This window comes from Brachionichthys hirsutus, chromosome 7 (genome assembly GCF_040956055.1).
Source record: "Brachionichthys hirsutus isolate HB-005 chromosome 7, CSIRO-AGI_Bhir_v1, whole genome shotgun sequence".
In the NCBI taxonomy this organism is placed as follows: domain Eukaryota; kingdom Metazoa; phylum Chordata; class Actinopteri; order Lophiiformes; family Brachionichthyidae; genus Brachionichthys; species Brachionichthys hirsutus.
The window spans coordinates 2036319-2058358 of NC_090903.1; the positions used below are offsets into that span (position 1 = coordinate 2036319).

The 22040-nt window shown below is 46.3% G+C and overlaps 1 protein-coding gene across 1 annotated transcript; it reads right to left on the reverse strand.

Moving 5' to 3' along the window:
* Positions 1-678: 678 nt before the first annotated feature.
* LOC137895990 (high-affinity choline transporter 1-like) lies at positions 679-11433 on the reverse strand. Its single transcript, XM_068741518.1, has 8 exons — positions 11250-11433; positions 10236-10352; positions 9415-9570; positions 9181-9329; positions 8952-9095; positions 8696-8849; positions 1443-1660; positions 679-1233 (listed from the first exon to the last, which is right to left on the reverse strand). Exons 1-8 carry the CDS (start codon positions 11431-11433, stop codon positions 679-681), a joined length of 1677 nt encoding a protein of 558 aa, XP_068597619.1.
* Between the last annotated feature and the right edge of the window lie 10607 nt (positions 11434-22040).

Consider the following 22040-nt stretch of genomic DNA (forward strand, 5'->3'; position numbering starts at 1 on the left):
CTTAATCTGGTATTGTTGATTGGCTGTTAGCTGGGTCATTCCTGGCTGTTGGTGACTTTTCAGTGTGCTAACCTTTGTGGGAAGAAAAAATAATTTTTCATGTTTTTAACTTTGTGTCAGTTAAATTACATATTGAACCTTCAGGTACTTGTATTGGTAGAGCTCAAGGACTTAAATAATAATTAGTATGGGTGGTTTGGTTGGGTAGGTTGTTATATACCTAACAGGGTGAAATTATTTTAACTAAATTAGCCATTGCTCTGTGAAAGAGCAAACTTATCTATCTGTCTCTCCAGACGTAAACAGTACTTTAGTCTATAGATCAAACATGTTTTGGATTTTTTTCAAATGTTGTTTACTTTCTTCATAATTTAGACTAACAGGGTAGAAATTTAAGAGTAGGACATCCAGATTAACACCATAAAACTGGCAGAAAAAGGTAACAGCTTGTTGATGCTCACCTCATGTTGCTCCTTGAATTTCCCTCCTAAAGAGAGATTACACTTCCTGAATGTTACTTCTAACCAAAGAACAAACATTTGGTAACACTTAAATTCAGCGACTAGTTTCTGCCTTCTGTGCCCTTTTTATTCCAGGTTGTGATTTCAGTGCTAGATTAATATGGTACATTTAAATATAAAACATAGAAAGAAAGAGAAAACTCAAACTACAGCAATGCTACCAAGCTGTGCTAACACAGGGCAGAGATGCCTCATTCTGACAGTTGTTGCTGTTCATGTCCTCATTCCTCTCTGTGGCGCCACCTACTGGTACCAGTGGTACTGGTGCATGCTGGGCTTTCACTTTGAACACGTCCCACTTCTCAGGAAGAACACCTTTGTTGAAGAGGACAGAAGCCAGGTAGGAGAACAGCAAGATGGCAGCAATGGTAGACAGCATGGAGATGGTCTTAACTGGAGCGTACTGGACATAAACACCGTCCTCCAGAGTGCATCCTGGGAAATGGAGGACTGGTTCTAACCCTAGTAATGGGTCTCCACTGAGCAGTTTTAACATCAGTCCCACCCATAAGCCCGTAACAGCCCCGTAACCATTGGACATGTTGATGAAGAGGACACAGAGGAGTTCAGGGAAGACTACGATGTAGGCCATTTCAGCACCAAAGAACCAAAGCGGCATGATACTGTTATTCAGCATGGCGAGTGATGTTCCAGCCACACCCACAACCAGCACGGAAACCCGGACAATCCACCGATGCTCTCGGTCTGATGCCTGGAGGAGCAAATAAAGAACAAAAGGTTTCAGGTTTCTAATCTTTTTCACTTTTTGTCTTTCTACTGTTTTTCTCCGTCATGCCAGTTTTTATATAATTTACTTTCTCCTGCCTTCCACTTCTTCCTTTTTTAAATTCTCACACCTTCACTAATTTATTTATTGAGTTATGGCTCAGGTAATCTTTGGGTTTTCTGTGTGTGTTTTACCTGAGGTCTCAGGATAGTCTTGTAAATGTTGGAGGCGAAGACAGAAGCTGCTGAAAGCAGAGCAGAGTCAGCTGATGACATCACAGCGGCGGCCACACAGCCGATCCCGATGATGGAGACGAAGGTGGGGGTGAGGTGCTGCAGGGCGACGGGCAGAACTAGACCTGGTTCCCCACGTTGATTTGGAGATGGAGAACCGTAGGTGGTCTGGTTCCAGTCTGAGGAAGAGACACAAAAGAAGCAAACATTGATTTTGCCCTTACTATTGCTTACCAGTTCGTACATTGTACATGTTCTTGTGACTAACTGCCATAGTTTGAGTTACGCTGCATTTGGGTCCTACCAGCCCATTACACAAAACCTACGTTTCAAAATCCTTTTGTCCGGAGAAGTAACAATTTCATTCAAAGTAATGGCTCTACTGTAGATTTACTCACAGATTTAACTGAAGTTCGCAAACATGCGAAGATGACCTTGACTTCATGATGCTTTGGGTGGAATAAGTGTGAAGGCGGCTGATCAGGCCTATCCTCACCCAAAAGAGTCTGTCTCAGTGGGGGCAGGGTTTGTGCATGGCTGACCTAAGCTGGGAGGCTGAACTCTCACGGCCTTTTCTGCGCTGGTGTTTCTGTTCTTTGTTCCTGTTGCGTTGGTCTTTGAACTCGGTCACCCCATAACTAATGAGGAACCGCCAGACAGGATGGTCTGAGTCTTGTAGCAGAGCATTGATTGGTTGACTGAGCACTTGCCCGTAGATAACTGGCTGTACATCAGTCTCTTTGGAAGGCGAAAGTTGTCCATGAGGTGGACATGGCCAACTCACTGGAGCTGGGATGGCAGGAGCATGGTGTGGATGCTCTCCATCTCAGCTCGCTGGAGCACTTCGATGTTTGGGATGCTTTCCTGACACTTGATTCAGAGCAGAGTTCTGATGCAGCTCATGTGGAAGGCATTGAGTTGCTTGGCATGCTGACAGTCCACGTTTCACAACCGTAGCGCAGGGATGGTAGGACTACCGCTCCGTACACTTTGAGCGCTTCGCTCCCATACTTTGTCCAGTCTGCCGAAGGCTGAGCTGGCTCTGGCAAATCTTTAGGCTACTTCCTTATTTATATTAACAGAGCACAACAGTCCTCTTGAGGTGGACAAACTTGCCTACCAATGAAAATCACTGGCGCTACTTAGGGAGCTGCTGGCGCTGGCCGGTGCAGGACTTCCGTCTTCTTGGTGGATATCATCAGGCTTTGGACAACAGGTCTGTGCTTCGCTGCATGTCTGATTGAGTAATGGCGTTCAAGGCAAAGAGAAAATGGCAGACAGCGTCTTCATGCACTTTGGTCTGTTCCTGCAGCCTCCAAGCATTGAAGAGTTTCCCGTCAGTTTGACTGTGGATTTAACACCGATGTCTCTGTCTCAGAAGGCGTCGCAAAGCACGGCAGAGAATATCATGCTGAACAGAGTGGGGGCCGGTCCACCGGCCTGCTTTACCGTAATTCCCGGTGTACAAGCCGCTACTTTTTTCCAATATTTTGAACCTTGCGGTTTATGCAACGACGCAGCAAATTTACGTATATTTTCCCACCTTCTTTACGAGCCGTGTTTCATTAGAGCCTATTTATTTTCGTTACAAAATGAACGCCCGCCCGCCCGGAGGGAAAGCCCCGCTTGCGCGGAGCTGGGGAGATCCGCGAGAAGGGCCCGGCGCTCGTCCAGAGTCGCCGCCGCCGGACCGCCGTACCCGGTCCCCGCCGCCTGTCCGCCATCCGCTACGCGGCGTCGGACGCGTCGCATAGCGGGGAAGGAACCCACCCCCTCAACCTCCCGGGCGTCCCCACCCCTGCCGCACCACGCTCCCGCGGACGGAGGATGAGGGGCACGGGGGCAAGGGGGACGGGGACACCCCGCCAGGCGCGCGCGCCGCGCAGCCTCCGACGGGCGGAGAGGGGAGGGCGACGGGGCGACTGCTCCCCCAGCCGCGGCTCGAGCCCAGCCCCGCTTCGCACCCCAGCCCGACCGACCCAGCCCTTAGAGCCAATCCTTATCCCGAAGTTACGGATCTGATTTGCCGACTTCCCTTATTCTAACATGCCAGACGCTGTTCACCTTGGAGACCTGCTGCGGATATCGTTACGAGCCGTGTTCCGTTAAATATCATTTGTCTCAATGCACTTGCGGCTTACGAATATGTGCGGCTTATTTTAGTACAAAATATATATATTTTTTAATTCAGTGGGTGCGGCTTTTTCACAGGTGCGCATAATAGTTCAGCAATTACGGTACTCTATTGGTGATGGGAAATGGCTGGGACTTCTTGTCACTTCCTGCACTGCATGCCGTTGTGGAAGTGCTGGACCATCGCGATAAACTTCTTAGGGTTATTTGGCCATGACATTCGACAGCCCAACAATGGAGAGCAGGGAATTGCCACGGTCATTGTCAAAGGTGTTTCTGTTGCCTTTGCACTTGCAGAGGCGGATGATCAAAGCATCTTTGAGATCCTGTGGCAGCTCTTGTTGAGTCCACATGGAACTGAACATGCTTTTGAGGTTGTAACTCAATCTTGGGCCACCAGATTGTTGTGTTCTGTTATGCAGATCAAAACCTAGGGGGCGCTGTAGGAATGTGCGAAGGCGGAAATGAAAGGTTGTGAATGGGAAGAATAAAGTACCCAACTGAAGCACATGAGCTCCCCGGCTAAGTATTTTATTACGGTGATTAAACACCACATTTTTGGCGACGAGGATGGCAGTTTCTGTACCTTTACCTGCACCTTTCATGCCGTGCCCAGGCGAACCTACTATCGCTTTTACGACGTGGTTGAAGATGTTCGAGAACTACATGCTAGTCATCGGAGCTACGGGGGATAGCTGGCCCGATGCTAGGAGGCGCGCCGTTCTTCTCCATGCCCTTGGGACAGAGGGTCAGAGACTGTTTTACGCTTTGCCGGATACAGGTACTACTTATGCTTCGGCTGTTGAGGGACTGAGAAAGCATTTCGTTCCCAAAGAAAACGTGATTGCAGAACGTCACAAATTCCGCCAGAGAGCACAGAGGCCTGATGAGACGGTGAACAAGTTCTTAGCTGCGCTGCGCCAACTCGTGCTTGTGAGTTTGGAGAGATGGAGGAGCAGATGCTTCGTGATCAGATGATAGAGCGTGTTGCCAATACGCGCATACGGGACAGACTGCTGCTGGAAGCGGACTTGAACCTAGCTAAGGCTACTACATTAGCTTTGCAGATCGAGACTGGATTACGTAACGCGGACGTTTTTTCTGACAACATGGCTGCTGCACAGGTGAGAGCCATTCGCTCGCAACCGCGGGACACCCGGCCGTGGGGGAAGAAGAAAATGGCTCAGAGGATTGCGCCTGCTACAACTTCAAACGGCGGTAAAAATCGCTCATGCTACCGTTGCGGTTCTACTAGCCACTTGGCTAACAAGCCATCCTGCCCTGCAGCCAAAGTCAAGTGCAATTCATGTGGAAGAATTGGACATTTTGCCAAAGTTTGTCGGTCTGGACAAAAAGAGGTGCGTGAAGTATTGATCAATGAACTGACTGTACTTTACATGAATGATGCTGTCCAGGATAAGATAAGCTGTACTGTGCATGTTGATGCTAATGAACATTCACATGATGTTGAGCTAATTGTTGATACAGGCTCATCCGTTTCTATTCTTCCTGTGAGCATATACCAAAAGTATTTTTCGACATGTGATCTCACTACGTCTACTGTCACCCTGTGCACATATTCTAAGGAGAAAATACCAGTAGTGGGTTAATTACGTGCAACAGTGTCTCATGAGGGACATTCGGCTGAATGCTCATTTGTGATTGGTGAGTCAGGTGCTGCTTTACTTGGGTTAAACCTGTTCGTTGCTCTGCGTATGTGTATTGAGGGTAACAAAGTAACCCCTGCTGCTAACCCAAATGGTTCACCTGATCCTGAGCATGCATTGCCAGTAACGATGCCACTGACTGTACGAGAAGTTGGATGTGCAAAAGGCTTTGTGCACAAAATACAACTGAAGCCACATGCTATTCCAGTTCAGCAGAAATTGAGGAGACTTCCGTTCTCAGTAAGACAAGCTGTTACTGAGGAGCTCAAAGACCTACAAGACAGAGGCATAATTGAACGAATTGATGCATCTCCGTGGGTCTCACCCATCGTAGTCACCCAGAGACGAGGCGGAGGAAAGCTTCGCATGTGTGTTGACCTGAGGGAGCCAAATAAATCGATTGTCTGTGACTGCTACCCCTTGCCTCACATGGATGAACTGCTGACCAATTTGCGAGGGGCTACTGTCTTTTCTACTATTGACCTTGCCTCTGCATATCACCAACTGCTGCTTCACCCAGATAGCCGTGATATAACTGCGTTTATCACCCACGAGGGACTTTTCAGGTTCTGCCGTGTTCCCTTTGGCCTCGCTTCAGCTCTATCAGCATTCCAGAAGATGATGTCTACTATACTGTCTGGCCTTCCAGGAGTTCAAGCCTACCTGGATGACATCATATGCTATGGCACTAACCGGCAGGAACAAGATGCCAATTTAAAGAGGGTGCTGAATGCCTTGAATGAGGCGGGACTCAAGTTGAACATGACTAAATGTAAATTCAATCAGAAAACTTTGTCTTTCCTAGGACATACGATATCCGGAGATGGACTCCACCCTGACAAAGACCGAGTCATTGCAGTGACTCATGCACCTGCACCACATGATGCACACTCCCTGAGATCCTTCCTTGGTCTTGCATCGTGGTATAGTAAGTTCATTCCTGACTTTGCTACTGTTGTTGAACCACTACGTGCTGCTCTCAAGGATGCTACTGACCTGAGGTTCATCTGGACTGCTGAGGCTGAGTCCAGTTTCACTGAAATTAAAAGACTGATAGTGGAGAGCCCTGCTCTGGCACTATATGACCCTGATCTGCCTACTCAAGTGACAACAGATGCTTCTAACTATGGGCTAGGGGCTGTGCTCACCCAGCTTCACCCAGATAACACAGAGAGAATTGTTGCCTTTGCATCCAGGACCCTTTCTCCTGCTGAAAGGAAGTACTCTACTATCGAACGGGAAGCTCTTGCATGTGTCTGGGCAGTGGAGAGATGGAGAACCTACCTGTGGGGACGTCACTTCACACTGCGCACAAACCACCAAGCTCTTACATTCCTCCTGACATCCAGAGGGACTGGTCGTGCTGGACTGAGAATTGCACGATGGTCCGCTAGACTGCTTTGTTTCACTTATGATGTCACTCACCATCCAGGCAAGCAGAATGTGACAGCTGACTGTCTTTCCAGAATTCCACTTTCCTCTACAGGGGATGCTGCGGAGGTGCCGGACATGGTTGCTGCTATCTTCCAGGATTCGTTGCATGCCATCTCCCTGCCGGAATTCACTGCGGCCTGTGAAACATGCCCTGAACTGACACAGCTGAGACGTCAGATCCAGACGGGCTGGCCCAAATGCCGGAAGAATGTGACACCGGAACTCGCTTCATACTTCAATGTAAGAGATGAACTGGCTGTTGATGACTCACTTATCATGAGGGGCACAGATCGCTTGATTGTTCCTGTTTCACTCAGATCCAGAGTGATAGATCTGGCTCATGAAGGACACCAAGGACTGGTACGCACAAAACAGAGACTGCGTGAGCTGTATTGGTGGCCACAAATGGATACTTACGTACACAACATAATCGCTTCATGCGTGTCATGCCAGTATTCTGATAAGACTGTGAAAACTGCGCCTGCACCACTCATACCTGTGGATCTTCCAAATGGCCCATGGGAAAAAGTGGGAATTGACATCACAGGTCCTTTCGACCATGCTACATGGGACTGTCGCTATGCCATTACTCTTACTGATTACTATAGTAAGTGGCCTGAAGTAGCATTTGCACCCACTGTCACTACGGAAGTGGTTATTCAGTTTCTAACTACTGTCTTTTCTGAGGGAGAGAGAGATAAAGCACCTGTGCTCCAGTGTGTATTATCCGAGAGCTAACAGAGCCATTGAAAGATTCAACAGAGTGCTTAAAGAATGTTTACAGACTGCCAACAGAATGCACAGACCATGGAAACAAACTGTAACAGAGTTCTTACAGAACTATCGTGCCACGCAACACGCTACAACAGGAGCTACACCATTTGAGTTGCTGAGACGCAGAAAGATGCGTACAAAACTACATGTACTCCCTGTCTCACACAAAGTCAAAACACACACACAAGTGGAAGAAACAGTAAAACAAAAGCAACAAAAGAGCAAAGAATACACAGACAGAAAGTTTGGTGCAAGAGTACCGAGGTTCCAGATAAACGACACTGTGCGTGTCCGGAGACCAGAACATGTTCCAAAGGGATCGTCCAGATTCACTGAACCCCTGACAGTTATCAAGAAAGTGGGACCAAACACTTACCTGCTCAGTGATGGACGGAAATGGAATGCATCCAAGCTAGCATCCCTCCCTAAGGAAGCTCTAACTGCCATGGATAGTGGAAATGTCAACAATGCTACTTTTGATGAGTTTATGGTGCCTGAGAATGTACACCATCATGTACCAGAGCTAGTTCCAAGGCAGAGCAAGAGAACAAGAAATAAACCAAATTGGCTGACAGGATTTGTTAGATAAGGAAATATGATTATGCACAGAGGTATTGCTTCTTCTAAAAAGTGAACTTGGTTACAGGATGTGAATACAAAAAACAAGTTACTGTTTATTTGTTTGTTCTACATATCATCCTGTTCGACACTTCTTTCATACTTATAATTTCATATCCCTGTTGTTCATTTATGATTGTTAAGCAGTCGAGATTTGTTGTTGTTACAAAATGCTGTTACCTTACAAAAATGATTCGTTATTCTGTGTGTGGAAGTAATTCCTTCAAGGAAAAGGGAAACGTTGTGTTCTGTTAAGCAGATCCGAACCTAGGGGGCGCTGTAGGAATGTGCGAAGGCGGAAATGAAAGGTTGTGAATGGGAAGAATAAAGTACCCGACTGAAGCACATGAGCTCCCCGGCTAAGTCTTTTATTACGGTGATTAAACACCACACAGATGCATAGACCTCAGCTGGGATGGAGTCAGTATCGCGTTCTTTGGTGCTAGCTAGGCGTCTGATGGCTTTTGTTACTTCCTCTACAGTTGGGTGGTCGGCCAGCGAGTCATCAACTGGGTATTTTCTGTGGAACTAATCTGCTGTTATTTATCATTGTACTTCATGTTTGTTTCCCGGGTTCAGCACATTTACCTGTGGATGCAACGGCTGCTCCAAGCAGTACAGGAGGTATTCCAAATACGAGTATGAAGAAAGCTGCAGCAAAACATGTCAGCTTCGCTGAGGTTGCGGAAGAAGCTGAAAGGATCCTCTGGTGGAAGCACTGGTATGACAAACCTGCAAATGCCTTCAAGGTATCAACAAATTAATTATCTGATTATGATCATCACAAAGGGACTAGACTGAATTATATTTTTTTTAAAAAGAAGATGCATTGTTGATTCCTTACTAAGAACAAGAAGTCATCAATCATGATCCAGATCTTCTTCAGCTCCGGTTGTCCAATCCAGGGAGCGTTTAAGGTGTTGTTCATCAGCGTCTGGCTGATGTCCACGGTGTGAGGACTCGTCATAACAAAGGGGACGCAGATCGACTGACAGACAAAAAGAAATTATATAAAACATGAATAAAAAAAGTCCCTTGGACTTTTGATGTCTGTTATTTACACGGTTACTAACCATGCCGAGCAGTATGAGGACCAGCTGTATAACGTCTGTGTAGGCCACCGAGTAGAGCCCCCCCATCAGGGTGTAGGTGATGACAACAGCAGCAGAGATCCAGATACAAAGAGAGAAGGACAGATCCAGAACCACGCTCATGGTTCCTCCTGTCAAAAGCAAAAGAGTGTTTATCCTCAGTCTTTGTGTGAATGTTGCCTGATTCCATCTCAAATATAAATGTTACAAAGGTACCTAAACTAAAGAGCGTTGTAGCCACCCAGGCTAAATCAACACCAAGTGAGATCAAGCTCATTCCAGCCGTTATCACTTTTCCGTACTTGAAATGGAATGGGTCCAGCATCGTCACACAGTTTCTGTCTCTCATCGGTTTGATAAATACCAGACCTCCTTTGTTAAGACATGAAAATGAAATCCAAGGTGTAAAGATCAAATACAGCAAAATGCTAAATTAAGGATTAATGCAATACATTTTTTGGACATAGGAAAGCTAAAATCCTTCTACTAAAATAAATTCTGCAAGATTAGCGGTTTAAACTCTTACAATTAGCCATTGCAATGACATGACTTCCTAAACCTTCATGAAGAAATGAAGTGTCAATTCTATCAATTCAATTCATTTTTTGGTTCTATAGATAGAGTGACATGAAAACATAACGTAACACGAAGATACTGACTAAAGAGCTGCTCGATAAAGCGATAAATGCTAATGCTAGCGATATGGACATCAGAGCTGAGGGACACAGGTCCAGGTTCTGCAGCACCACGGACAGAAGGACCTGCAGACAGAGACAGAAAGAGGGACAAACAGAGGGAGAGAGAGCACAAGACTACAGGGAGGAGCGTCCTTTAACCTTTACTGTTCAACATTCTTCATTTCATCTGGCTTGGGTGTGGAAACGTAAAGAAATTGACTTCAAGCAGCTCAACCGTCTGAAGGGAAGTAAATACAACTGAGTAACTGATGGCGGAGAAAACGTTACAACATGCCAAGGCCGATGTGAGTTTCTTTTTCTCTTTCTGTTATCATACAGTATTCTTACCAAAAGTCTTACCAATGATAAACGTTGAGCTGTATGACAGGAACAGAAGTATTACCCTGATCAGTCCCATGGACGGTGTACACATCATCTCAACTACACCGTTAATGAAGTTTCCTCCAATCCACGTAGCTGCAGGACGGATGAACAGACAGTTAATTCATGGACAAAAGACTGAAGCGGACAGAAAATGTGTCGATAGTTCATGGCTGGACTTCAAACCAACAACAACATATGCTGATTTTCTCACCAGTTTTTCCAGATAAATTTACTCATTTGCAGACTTTCCACAATTTCTCCTCAAACATTTGACTTTTGAGCAAAGTTCAAGTGAAAACTTTTATCAGACTTCAGACATGAGAAATATACAAAACTGGGCTGAACAAATTATCCTTCCTCCCAACCTCTACAGCAAAGAAGCCTGTATATAAATGCAGTACATTTTGTTTTCTTCAAACAATGGCCTTACATAAGTGGGCGCACCAACAGTGCAGTTTGATTTCCCAGAAATCCGAATCAGGTCAGAATATCTTAATTGTCAATGAGGGTTCACAGTCTAGGAACTTTTCAACATGTAACACAAGGTAACGACAAATAAGTGTAGTGCAAGTTACCGGTTGTAAAATGTTCATGAGTTCGAGACAGAATTATTGATTGTTCATGAGTCTTATAGCCGAGGGGAAGAAGCTGTTCTTGTGGCGGGAGGTTCTGGTCCGGATGGACCGTAGCCTCCTGCCCGAGGGGAGAGGGTCAAAGAGTCCGTGTCCAGGGTGAGAAGGGTCGGCTGTGATCCGACCTGCACGACTCCGAGTCCTGGAGACATGCAGGTCCTGGAGCGATGGCAGCTTCTAGCCAATCACCTTCTCCGCAGCACGTACAATGCACTACAGTCTGTGTCTGTCCCTGGTGGGGGCGCCAGCGTACCACACGGTGATGGAGGAGGTGAGGACAGACTCCATGATGGAGGTGTAGAACTGCACCAACATAGTCATAGTTTAGTTCATTTTATAAGCTGTGTTCTCTGCTCACCGGTCATGGTGAAGACCCCCACCACCAGGTTGATGCTCCGGTTCCCCAGCAGGACCATCTCCATTCCAGTGGCTCCACTTCTCCTCTGCTTCCTCTTGGACCTGAAAGAAGCCCAGATGCCGGTCCCGAGGACCAGCAGGTAGAAGAACACGATGGCGATCACTCCGGGGACGTTGACGGCCATGATGGACCCGCGGATTGTCTGAGTCAAAAGAAGAAGATGTGTCATGAGTTCCAGAGGAAAAGCTGGTTTTCTGCTATGTTGTCAAACATCTGGTAACAGAATGGACGGTTGAACAGCGAGCCAAATCCAAAACGCCATTTTACTTATTTATTTTATCTAACTTAAATGTACGCGTAGGGCGGCTCGGTGGCGCTGTGGTAAGCACTGTTGCCTCACAGCGAGATGGTCGCTGGTTCGTCTCCGACCTGTGGCCATTCTGTGAGGAGTTTGCATGTTCTCCCCGTGTCTGCGTGGGTTCTCTCCAGGTTCTCTCCGGGTTCTCCGGCTTTCTCCCACCACCAAAGACATGCAGCTCAGGTGGATTGGTGACACTAAATTGTCCGTAGGTGTGTGTGTGGCTGATTGTGTGTCTCTGTGTTGCCCTGCAATGAACTGGCGGCTTGTCCAGGGTGTCCCCTGCCTCTCGCCCATTGACCGCTGGGATTGGCTCCGGCTTGGCCCGCGACCCGATACCGGATTAAGCGGTTGGGACAATGAAGGATGAATGTACGCGTTGTTGTAAAATAAGCAGAAGGAGTCTCAGTGACGACGGAAGTAATCAGAAACAGGAAGAGTCACCGTGATTCATCTTCTCCACGAATAAAGATCATGATTATGAAATATCAAGCATCCTTATTCTGCAGTGAGTCAGAAGACTAGATGACCTGACAACAGGACAGGTGCATCTTCATTTACATATTGAATTCATGGGTGAGTCACCCCTCTCTTGTCCTAAAGGTGAGTCGTTATCCTCACGCATGACGTTTTATTTGAGCATGGAGATGTAAATACCGGGAAATTATCTCCTTTATTTCTCCCTTGGGCTGTTTGTAGGATTGCCTATCTACGTCAGTTGTCAAATAATTATAATTATTTTAAATAAGGAGTAATTATTTATTCCTGCTTGGGGGCACAATATCCTGGCTGGTCTGTTTTCTGTAGCTCTGTACTTTACTGCAGTATTTTACATTATAAAATAATATAAATGCTACAATTACGTTGTAGCAACGGGGACGTTGACAGCCATGATGGATCGGTTTACTGGTTACTGATGTCTGAGAGGCTGGATGAGGCAAAAGACGGATTTCATCCAACATGACAAAAAGAACAACAAAGTCAGAACGTTTAACATTTGTCCTGCAGATCTTTGATTTATGAATTTATTTTGAAGAAATGACTTTGTTGGATAAGACATCTGCAGTAAATCATGTTTACATGTTCAACAGTAGAGTGAGTTTTATAACTGGATTGTTGAAGACTTTTACAAGTCAGGAACCCGGCCACAGCTTCCTGCTTCCCGTAGCTCCGCCCTCCTGCTCTACCCTCTCTGCTCTGACTGCCACGCCTGTAATCAGCTCATTCACGTCACCTGTGCTGCTCTGGACACCTGCTGCTCGTCTCCTAATCAGCTGCACTGCATCGGAACGGAACGGAATGGAATGCTTTTATTGTCATTGTCATCGCAGTACAAGTACACAGTACCGTGCAACAACGAAACTAGACGGATGAGTGAGCGTCGGCTGCAGCAACAAATGTCCGTCTGCCTGTTTCCTGGGACTTGTCTAATTGCCTGCTGGTTTGGACTGACTGCCTGTGCTTGAACATTAAAGTCATGTTTCTGAATTCCAGTGTTATAGTCGAGAACACACCGACCGACATCAAGACATTATTGGGACTAAAGAGTAGCGAGACTGAGACAAGACCGAGACATTTGGGGGTCGCGACAGGACCGGACTGAGACGGAACGTATCAAAGAGAAATCACAACCAAACAGAACAAAATGAAAATAACCAGTAACGTTTTTCATTAACCAGCAAAATGCAACACATCAAATTCGTTGTTTCACTTCTACGAATTATTCAATCATACTTATTAAACCTGAACTGTTCTGACAAGCCACGACAAACGTCACTTTATAAAGGAGGTTTTAAAGAAAAAGTCGCTGAAATTAAATGAAGTGTGACAAAATAACGCTTTTCTTTTCAGCAATGTATTTTTAACGTAATTTTCTTGAACATGGGTCTTTAACTTTGACATTTTGCATTTTGGTGCTTTGCCAGCCAACTTAGGCGCAGAGCCACGAACTTTCACAACAACACAGAACTTTTACCAGAACAGAGACAGACAACCAATGTTCTTTTCAGAAGTGATAATTGTTCTGAGCAGCCGTCTTTGATTGCACGTCCTGATTGGCTTCCCCAGTGCAGCTGATTTGTGGTTCCTTTACGTGTCCCTGTTCCTCTCGTTCCAGCGGTTTCTCTGAGCAGTGCGCTGCAGGATTTACACGCTGCAGAGTGTCTTCGCTACATGTCGTTTTGCAGATGACGTTCTTGTGCTTTTGGAAATCAAACTTAATGATTAAGGAGTTTGATGAGATTTTTAATGGCTAATTTTTGAGGGCGCAGCGTGTCCGTCTACTCTCTGTGATCAGGGGGTGTGTCCCTCCAGGTGTCCCTCCAGGTGTGACCTGGAAGGCAGCACAGCAGCTGCATTCTGCATTCCCCAACCACAGGAGTACTGGCCCGGTCTCGCCCGGTCTTGATCAAAAATCCTGGGTCCGCCCTGAGACCGAGTAAAAATGCCTTCGATTCCCAGACCATTAAAAAGTGGCTTTACAATCTAATCAAGAACTGACACCAGAAAAGCACAAGAAAACCGGAATGCCAGCGCATTCCGCTCATCTATCAGAGATTTCTTGTCACGAAACAAATGCTTTTAGATTTCAGAAATCTGAAATTTGTTTTTTTGCATGTAAAATGTTGTGTAGGTATTACATTACTCTCCAAGCCGCTTTGTATGTGGAAGACAAGATATGCTGTCAGTTTGTCAAACAATATTTTAGTTTTTTATTTTGAATTTCAAATAAGCTTTAAATGAATCGGTTAGGGTTAAGGTTAGTAACACAACTCACTGTGAAGCTGACCTTCCTAATGGGTCTGTGTATCCATGGATGGAGTCCAAAAAGAGCTTCCGTAGAAGCAGAAAAGCCTGACACAACTGACGTAGCGTGCTGCTAACAAAGGAAGGACTGCCCGGTGGTCGACCTCCATCGCGTGATTTGGGTGTGTCTGTTTCCTGACAGGTCGCTCATCCAACTCTACTTTAAACCGCTGAATCATTCTTATTGCCGCCTCTCCAGCCTTCGATTAAAGCCTAAGGTTAAACGGTTGCATAATCAGTGGCGTGCAGAGGCATTGTGGGGGGGGCTCTAGCAGTATGTGCTAGAGGGGTGAGGGGTGAGACGTCTCACACTTTACGCTCGGGGTTCTTAACATGAGTTCTTCGCACACAGAAACAAACAGAGGCTTGTCAGAAAGATCTGAAGCTGAATTTTGTGCGTACGGCAGGTTTTTGTACGTACGGCAGGTTTTTGTAGGTACGGCATGTTTTTGTACGTACGGCAGGTATTTGTACGTACGGCAGGTTTTTGTAGGTACGGCAGGTTTTTGTACATACGGAAGGTATTTGTAGGTACGGCAGGTTTTTGTACAAACGGCAGGTTTTTGTACGTACGGCAGGTTTTTGTAGGTACGGCAGGTATTTGTACGTACGGCAGGTTTTTGTAGGTACGGCAGGTTTTTGTACGTACGGCAGGTTTGTGTAGGTACGGCAGGTATTTGTACGTAAGGCAGGTATTTGTACGTACGGCAGGTATATGTAGGTACGGCAGGTTTTTGTACGTACGGCAGGTTTTTGTAGGTACGGCAGGTATTTGTACGTACGGCAGGTTTTTGTAGGTACGGCAGGTTTTTGTACGTACGGCAGGTTTGTGTAGGTACGGCAGGTATTTGTACGTAAGGCAGGTATTTGTACGTACGGCAGGTATATGTAGGTACGGCAGGTTTTTGTATGTACGGCAGGTATTTGTAGGTACGGCAGGTTTTTGTAGGTACGGCAGGTTTTTGTAGGTACGGCAGGTTTTTGTACGTACGGCAGGTATTTGTAGGTACGGCAGGTTTTTGTAGGTACGGCAGGTTTTTGTACGTACGGCAGGTATTTGTAGGTACGGCAGGTTTTTGTACGTACGGCAGGTTTTTGTATGTACGGCAGGTTTTTGTAGGTACGGCAGGTATTTGTAGGTACGGCAGGTTTTTGTACGTACGGCAGGTATTTGTAGGTACGGCAGGTTTTTGTAGGTACGGCAGGTTTTTGTACGTACGGCAGGTATTTGTAGGTACGGCAGGTATTTGTACGTACGGCAGGTTTTTGTAGGTACGGCAGGTTTTTGTACGTACGGCAGGTTTGTGTAGGTACGGCAGGTATTTGTACGTAAGGCAGGTATTTGTACGTACGGCAGGTATATGTAGGTACGGCAGGTTTTTGTATGTACGGCAGGTATTTGTAGGTACGGCAGGTTTTTGTAGGTACGGCAGGTTTTTGTAGGTACGGCAGGTTTTTGTACGTACGGCAGGTATTTGTAGGTACGGCAGGTTTTTGTAGGTACGGCAGGTTTTTGTACGTACGGCAGGTATTTGTAGGTACGGCAGGTTTTTGTACGTACGGCAGGTTTTTGTATGTACGGCAGGTTTTTGTAGGTACGGCAGGTATTTGTAGGTACGGCAGGTTTTTGTACGTACGGCAGGTATTTGTAGGTACGGCAGGTTTTTGTAGGTACGGCAGGTTTTTGTACGTACGGCAGGTATTTGTAGGTACGGCAGGTTTTTGTACGTACGGCAGGTTTTTGTAGGTACGGCAGGTATTTGTAGGTACGGCAGGTTTTTGTACGTACGGCAGGTTTTTGTAGGTACGGCAGGTTTGTGTAGGTACGGCAGGTATTTGTACGTACGGCAGGTATTTGTACGTACGGCAGGTATATGTAGGTACGGCAGGTTTTTGTACGTACGGCAGGTATTTGTAGGTACGGCAGGTTTTTGTAGGTACGGCAGGTTTTTGTACGTACGGCAGGTATTTGTAGGTACGGCAGGTTTTTGTAGGTACGGCAGGTATTTGTACGTACGGCAGGCTTTTGTAGGTACGGCAGGTATTTGTACGTACGGCAGGTTTTTGTAGGTACGGCTACGTTCAAACTAATTGAACCATGTAAGGCAGTACAGTTCTGCCAGACGAGCAACAACGTATTTGTACTGTAATACATGCTACTGTGTGACTGCACTTGTACTCTAACATTCTATCTAACAAATATATTCATTCATTCATCAGTGAGTATTAAGTACTGGACTCTGGACGAGAACAGAACTAAGACTAAACACACAGGAACACAAACATCTTTCTTTCTACTTGTGCTTGAAAATAGCATCACACATGGTGTCAGTCATTGTTCGAGGTGTGAAACACCGTCCTCCAGAGTGCATCCTGGGAAATGGAGGACTGGTTCTAACCCTAGTAATGGCTGTCCACTAAGCATTTGTAGCACAAATACCAGCCCCGTAACCATTGGAGACGTTGACGAAGAGCACACAGAGGAGTTCAGGGAGGACTATTAAGTCGGCCACAGAGCCGGCCCTAGCCATTTTGGTGCCCTAGGCGAGATTATGATTTTGCCCCCCCCCCACGGCAAACATTATATATATAAAACATTAATAACAACAGCCATATGACGGACCTTAAAAGTTTAATTATTCTTCAAAACAACTAGCACACGCTATACCAGGGGTGGGCAAACTTTTTGACTCGCGGGCCACAATGGGTTCTAAAATTTGACAGAGGGGCCGGGCAAGGAACAGATGGATGGAGTGTTTGTGTGAGCTAATATAAATGATGTGTAAAAGCCATTACATGAAATGATTTGGCCTTTTACAGGTAGCATTACAGGGAAAAGGTCAAAGATTGGGGTTTAATTATAATAAAACTTAATTTAATGATATAATTTGGACAAGTTCGGCGGGCCGGATTAAATAGCCCAACGGGCCGCATATGGCCCCTGGGCCTTAGTTTGCCCATGCCTGCGCTATACAATACAAATAATAATAAAATAAAATTAAATTAAATTAAATTAAAGCTGCGAGCAGCCTTGAGAGGTTCCTCGAACCCGGCGTACGTTGGGGCCTGGCGCACGTTGGGGTACGCGCTTATTCGCAATCCACGAATGTCAGAAACACGCGTTTGTCCTCTAGATGTGACCCTGACGAAGAGTGTCAAGTTTGGGACCGATCGGACAATGTATGCTCCTGTTCCTGTAGGTGGCGCTGAGACTATCACCCTCAATGGCATGTACTCGAGTTCAGGTCTGGACTCTCATCCAGCGTGTGAAATTTGGAGACGGTCGGACCGTGTAAAGTGAAGCTCCAACAGCCACGCACGTTACGGCAAAACATCAAAGTTCGCTAGGCCGCCACGGCAACAGCGATTGGCGAAAACACAAAAGCTTCGCAATTTAGCGTCGTCAATGAGTCGGGAGGCCGTCGCCCGACTTTGAGATCGATATCTCGAAACCTCTGGGAGGAGTATCGCAAAGTTCGAGACCTCTAAAATGGTAAAATGGCACATTCAAACGTGGCCTGTGACCTCATCGTTCGATCGATCAAAAATCCCTTCGCAATTTAACGTCGCGGGTACTTGGCGATCACGTCACCCGAATTGGACGCGAATCCGATAAAGCGTCTGGGAGGAGTTCGTCAAAGTATGCCAAAAAACGTACATAATCCAATATGGCCGACATCCGGGTGGGCGGGGCTACAGAAAGCCAATTACAAATATGTCTGGAAGGACGATTTGGACGTTACCCCCAAATTTCGTGACTATCGGACAAACTACGTTCAAACTACGGCCTCCCGTGCGTTAGGGGGCGCTCTGGAGCCCCCGAAACACGCCGAGAGCAATCGCTTTACGAGCCGGTCAAGTTGGGAGATGTCCGTCTCCTGACCGATTTTCAAGAGTTTTCGCGTATGTTGAGGGGGTCAAAGCTACGCTACAAGGGAAAAACAATCAAGGGGGCGCCAAAGAGCCAATATGCGACATAACGTTAAAATTACACAATCAAATCCTCGTAAGTACCGTTGCGAACCCGCACGTAAAGTTTCGTGGGTTTTCGTCGATCCTAAAGTCCTCAAAAACGCGTTCGTACATTTCAAATTTTCGCACGCCGTCCAAGATGGCTGACTTCCTGTCTGCGTATAAAATCTCAAAAATATTTACTAGCCTCGGGACCCCCAGAGGTACGACGTACTCGGATTTCGCGACGATCCGAGCACCTTTTCGGAGAAAAGCCGACTTCAGGTGGCGCTATGGAGCCCCCAATCCATATACAATTCCAATCAAATTCCAGATTTAGAAACTAGACACCAGATGTGACACTCCTATATGGTTTCGACACCTCTAGGTGCCCGGGAAGTGCCTCAAAAAGCCATTTGAAAATAATAATAATAATAATTTCTCAAAAAACAATAGGTTCCTTGAACCTTCGTTCTCGGAACCTAATAAATAAACAGAAATAAAACAGGGTTACTGTTCAGATTAAGAGCTTCCACACAAACAATGTAAAACAGATACATAGCAAATAATTTTGCCATGATAGCTTACATTTAAAATGTTACACGTCTGGACTTCCTTGCAGCAAAGGCATCGATGGTATCATCAAATGATACCTGTCTTGAAAGCTCATGATTTATGCTTATTAAAGCAAGTCCATTGAGACGCTCTTGTGACATCGTGGATCTCAGGTAAGTTTTTATAAGCTTTAGTTTGGAGAAGCTCCTCTCTGCAGCAGCAACTGTCACGGTCTAGCTGAGACGCGCACTGATAAATCGCCCCCCCCCCCCCCTCTCCTTGGACGGTCAAGGCATTGTGTTTCAGGTCATACCAAGAATGACAAACAACGGGGGGGGGGTGTTTTTAATTTTTTTCTGTATTTGTCTGTTTTTTATTTTCTAGGCAGAGCATGAGGAAAGGGCGCCCGTTGGGGCTATAAATTATAACTACCGTATTTTTTGGATTATACGTCGCTCCGGATTGTAGGTTGCACCAGCCAAAAAATGCATAATTAAGAAGAAAAAAACATATATAGGTCGCAGTGGAGGATAAGTCGCATTTTTGGGGAAAATTTATTTGATAAAATCCAACACCAAACAACATATAGCACAAAGAACATGCTAACAAGTTTACCAAAATATCAGGTTTTACTCCGAATCACGAAATCCAAGGAAATCTTCATCCTCGGTGTCACTTTTGAACAACTCCCCCAACTCGGCAGGTAGACAAGACGCCGCTTCCTCTTCTACGTCGCTTACATCAGACTCGTCGTCAGTTGCAGTTCCAATTATTCCAGCCTTTCTGAATCCCGACAGGATGGTTACGGTTGTCACTGAAGCCCATGCTTTGTCGATCCATTCAATGACTTCCAGGAAAGTTGCATGGCGCATTCTCCCGGTTGCCGTGAAGCTGTGCTCTCCATCCGTCATCCACTGCTCCCACAGGTTACGCAAAACTGACTTAAAGCTCCTATTCACGGAGATATCAAGTGGCTGGAGTATTTTGGTTAAGCCTCCAGGGATGATGGCAGGTATGGAGTTGAAAACTTTTAATTTATTTTTTAACTGTGGTGTGATGTGCGCTCTCATGCTATCCATCACAAGCAGAGCTTTGCGTGCTCTAAAGAAGCCATCCGGTCGCTTATTGTAGCACTTTGTAAGCCACAAGTTCATCATTTCTTGATCAATCCACCCTTTCTCGTTCACGGCGACTTCAACTGAGGAGGATTGGATTTTTGGCATGGTTTTTCATTTGAAAATGACCATCGGTGGCAGTTTTGATCCGTCTCCACAACATGCCAGCACCACTGTGAAGTGTGATCTCTCATGACCAGTTGTAACGATATTCACACTTTTTTGCCCTTTCTCTGCAACACTTCGGCCCATGGGGATGTCAAAAGTGAGGGGGACCTCGTCCATGTTAATAATATGATCCGGTGTCACGTTGTGATCACTTACATGCTTTTCAATGAACGCGCGGAAACTGTCAACCTTGGCTTGGAAGTCCGCTGGCAGTTTTTGGGACAGTGTCGTCCTTGCTCTGATAGAGAGGCGTTTGCGTTGCATGAAGCGGTAACACCAAGAAGGTCCTCCCGCAAAGCCGTTTATATTCACCTCCCTGGCAACCACCTGGGCGTGGAGATGCAACTGCACCGTTGACAAACCTCTCCCAGCAGCACGTTGTTCAAGCACCCATGCGTGAACTCGTTCCTCCAACTGCGGCCACCTAGCTTGTCGCCCGCGATTAGCTTTCTTTGTTTTCTTCATTTCAGTAAGCGTAACCTCCGCTTTTCGCCAGTCCCTTACAAGTTTTTCGCTCACTCCAAACTTTCTTTCTGCTGCTCGATTGCCGTTTTCGGCTCCATATTTCACTATCTGAAGCTTGTAAGCCGCGGAATATGACTTTCTTTTCGGCGCCATTTTCATTCAGCCCTTCTAATTTGTGTTTTTAGATAACAGGTGTGACAGATAACTCTGAACCTCCAGAAACCGCGACAGATTCTGACGGGTCACAGAGTTCCCTGTAACACCTGTTATAGAAATGTGTAGGCTACTGTCTCTGCGCTCACAGATTTTGTAAAAAAAAGCATATATAAGTCGCTCCGATTTATAAGTCGCACCCCCGACCAAACTATGAAAAAAACCGCGACTTATAATCCGGAAAATACGGTATTATTAGTTTATTTTCTTTCATTTTTTTTTTCATTTTTTTTTTTTATAATTTTTTTTGAGACTTGGAGTGGCGCCCCCTCCAGCTGGTGGCGCCCTAGGCAACCGCCTAGTTCGCCTATGCCTAGAGCCGGCTCTGGTCGGCCATCTCGGCACTGAGGAACACAAACGCAATTCAGGATGCTGAGAGATGAGCCAGCGACGCCTGACACCACCGCCGAAGCACGGATCACCCACTGGACCTCTCGGTCTGATGCCTGAAGAAGAAAGAGAAGACGAAGAGGAGGTAAAGCCCAATCGCCTGAGAGTCCCCTGATATAAGGTGTGTGTGTTTCGGGGGGGGGGGGGGGGGGCAGTTCCTGAGGAGGATTACTGCCGTAATATTGATGGGACTCGGAGAGCTGAGGGCTTTCTCTGAGTTCCAAGATCTGAAGAATGATGCATAGTGGAGGAATATTAAAGAATTAGGAGGTGTTATTTTATTCTTATGTTTTACCTGAGGTCTCAGGATTCTCTTGTAGATGTTTGAGGTGAAGACAGAAGCTGCTGCAAGCAGAGCAGAGTCAGCTGATGACATCACAGCGGCGGCCACACAGCCGATCCCGATGATGGAGACGAAGGCCAGAACTAGACCTGGTTCCCCACGTTGATTTGGAGACGGAGAACCATAGGTGGTCTGGTTCCAGTCTGGGGCATGGAACAAAGAAGACTGGAAGTGGTCACATGACCTGATCTCAAATCCAATTGTGAGGATGTTTTAAATGTTCTTTATTTGATCTGATATTAACACAAACGGCAGCTTGACGTTTCCTCGTGTTTTTCATGTCTGCTGTGACGTGTAACGGGGCTCACCTCCCCAGGAAGCTGGTGCGCTGATGGGAGGAGAACTGAAGGTGCGGCCCCCCCTCACTCCTGAAGTGAGGACCAGCCGTTTCTTTTCTCTACCTTTTTACCAGATTTCTGTGGAGGTGA

Bases quoted from the DNA above. Each gene is read 5' to 3' on its own strand.
- LOC137895990 (XM_068741518.1), bottom strand. From the start codon at position 11,433: ATGGCCGTCAACGTCCCCGGAGTGATCGCCATCGTGTTCTTCTACCTG. The intron at 10,353-11,249 runs GTGAGCAGAGAA...TCCGTCCTGCAG, and splicing joins GGGGGTCTTCACCATGACCG to CTACGTGGATTGGAGGAAAC. The intron at 1,234-1,442 runs GTAAAACACACA...TTGCTCCTCCAG, and splicing joins AGACTATCCTGAGACCTCAG to GCATCAGACCGAGAGCATCG.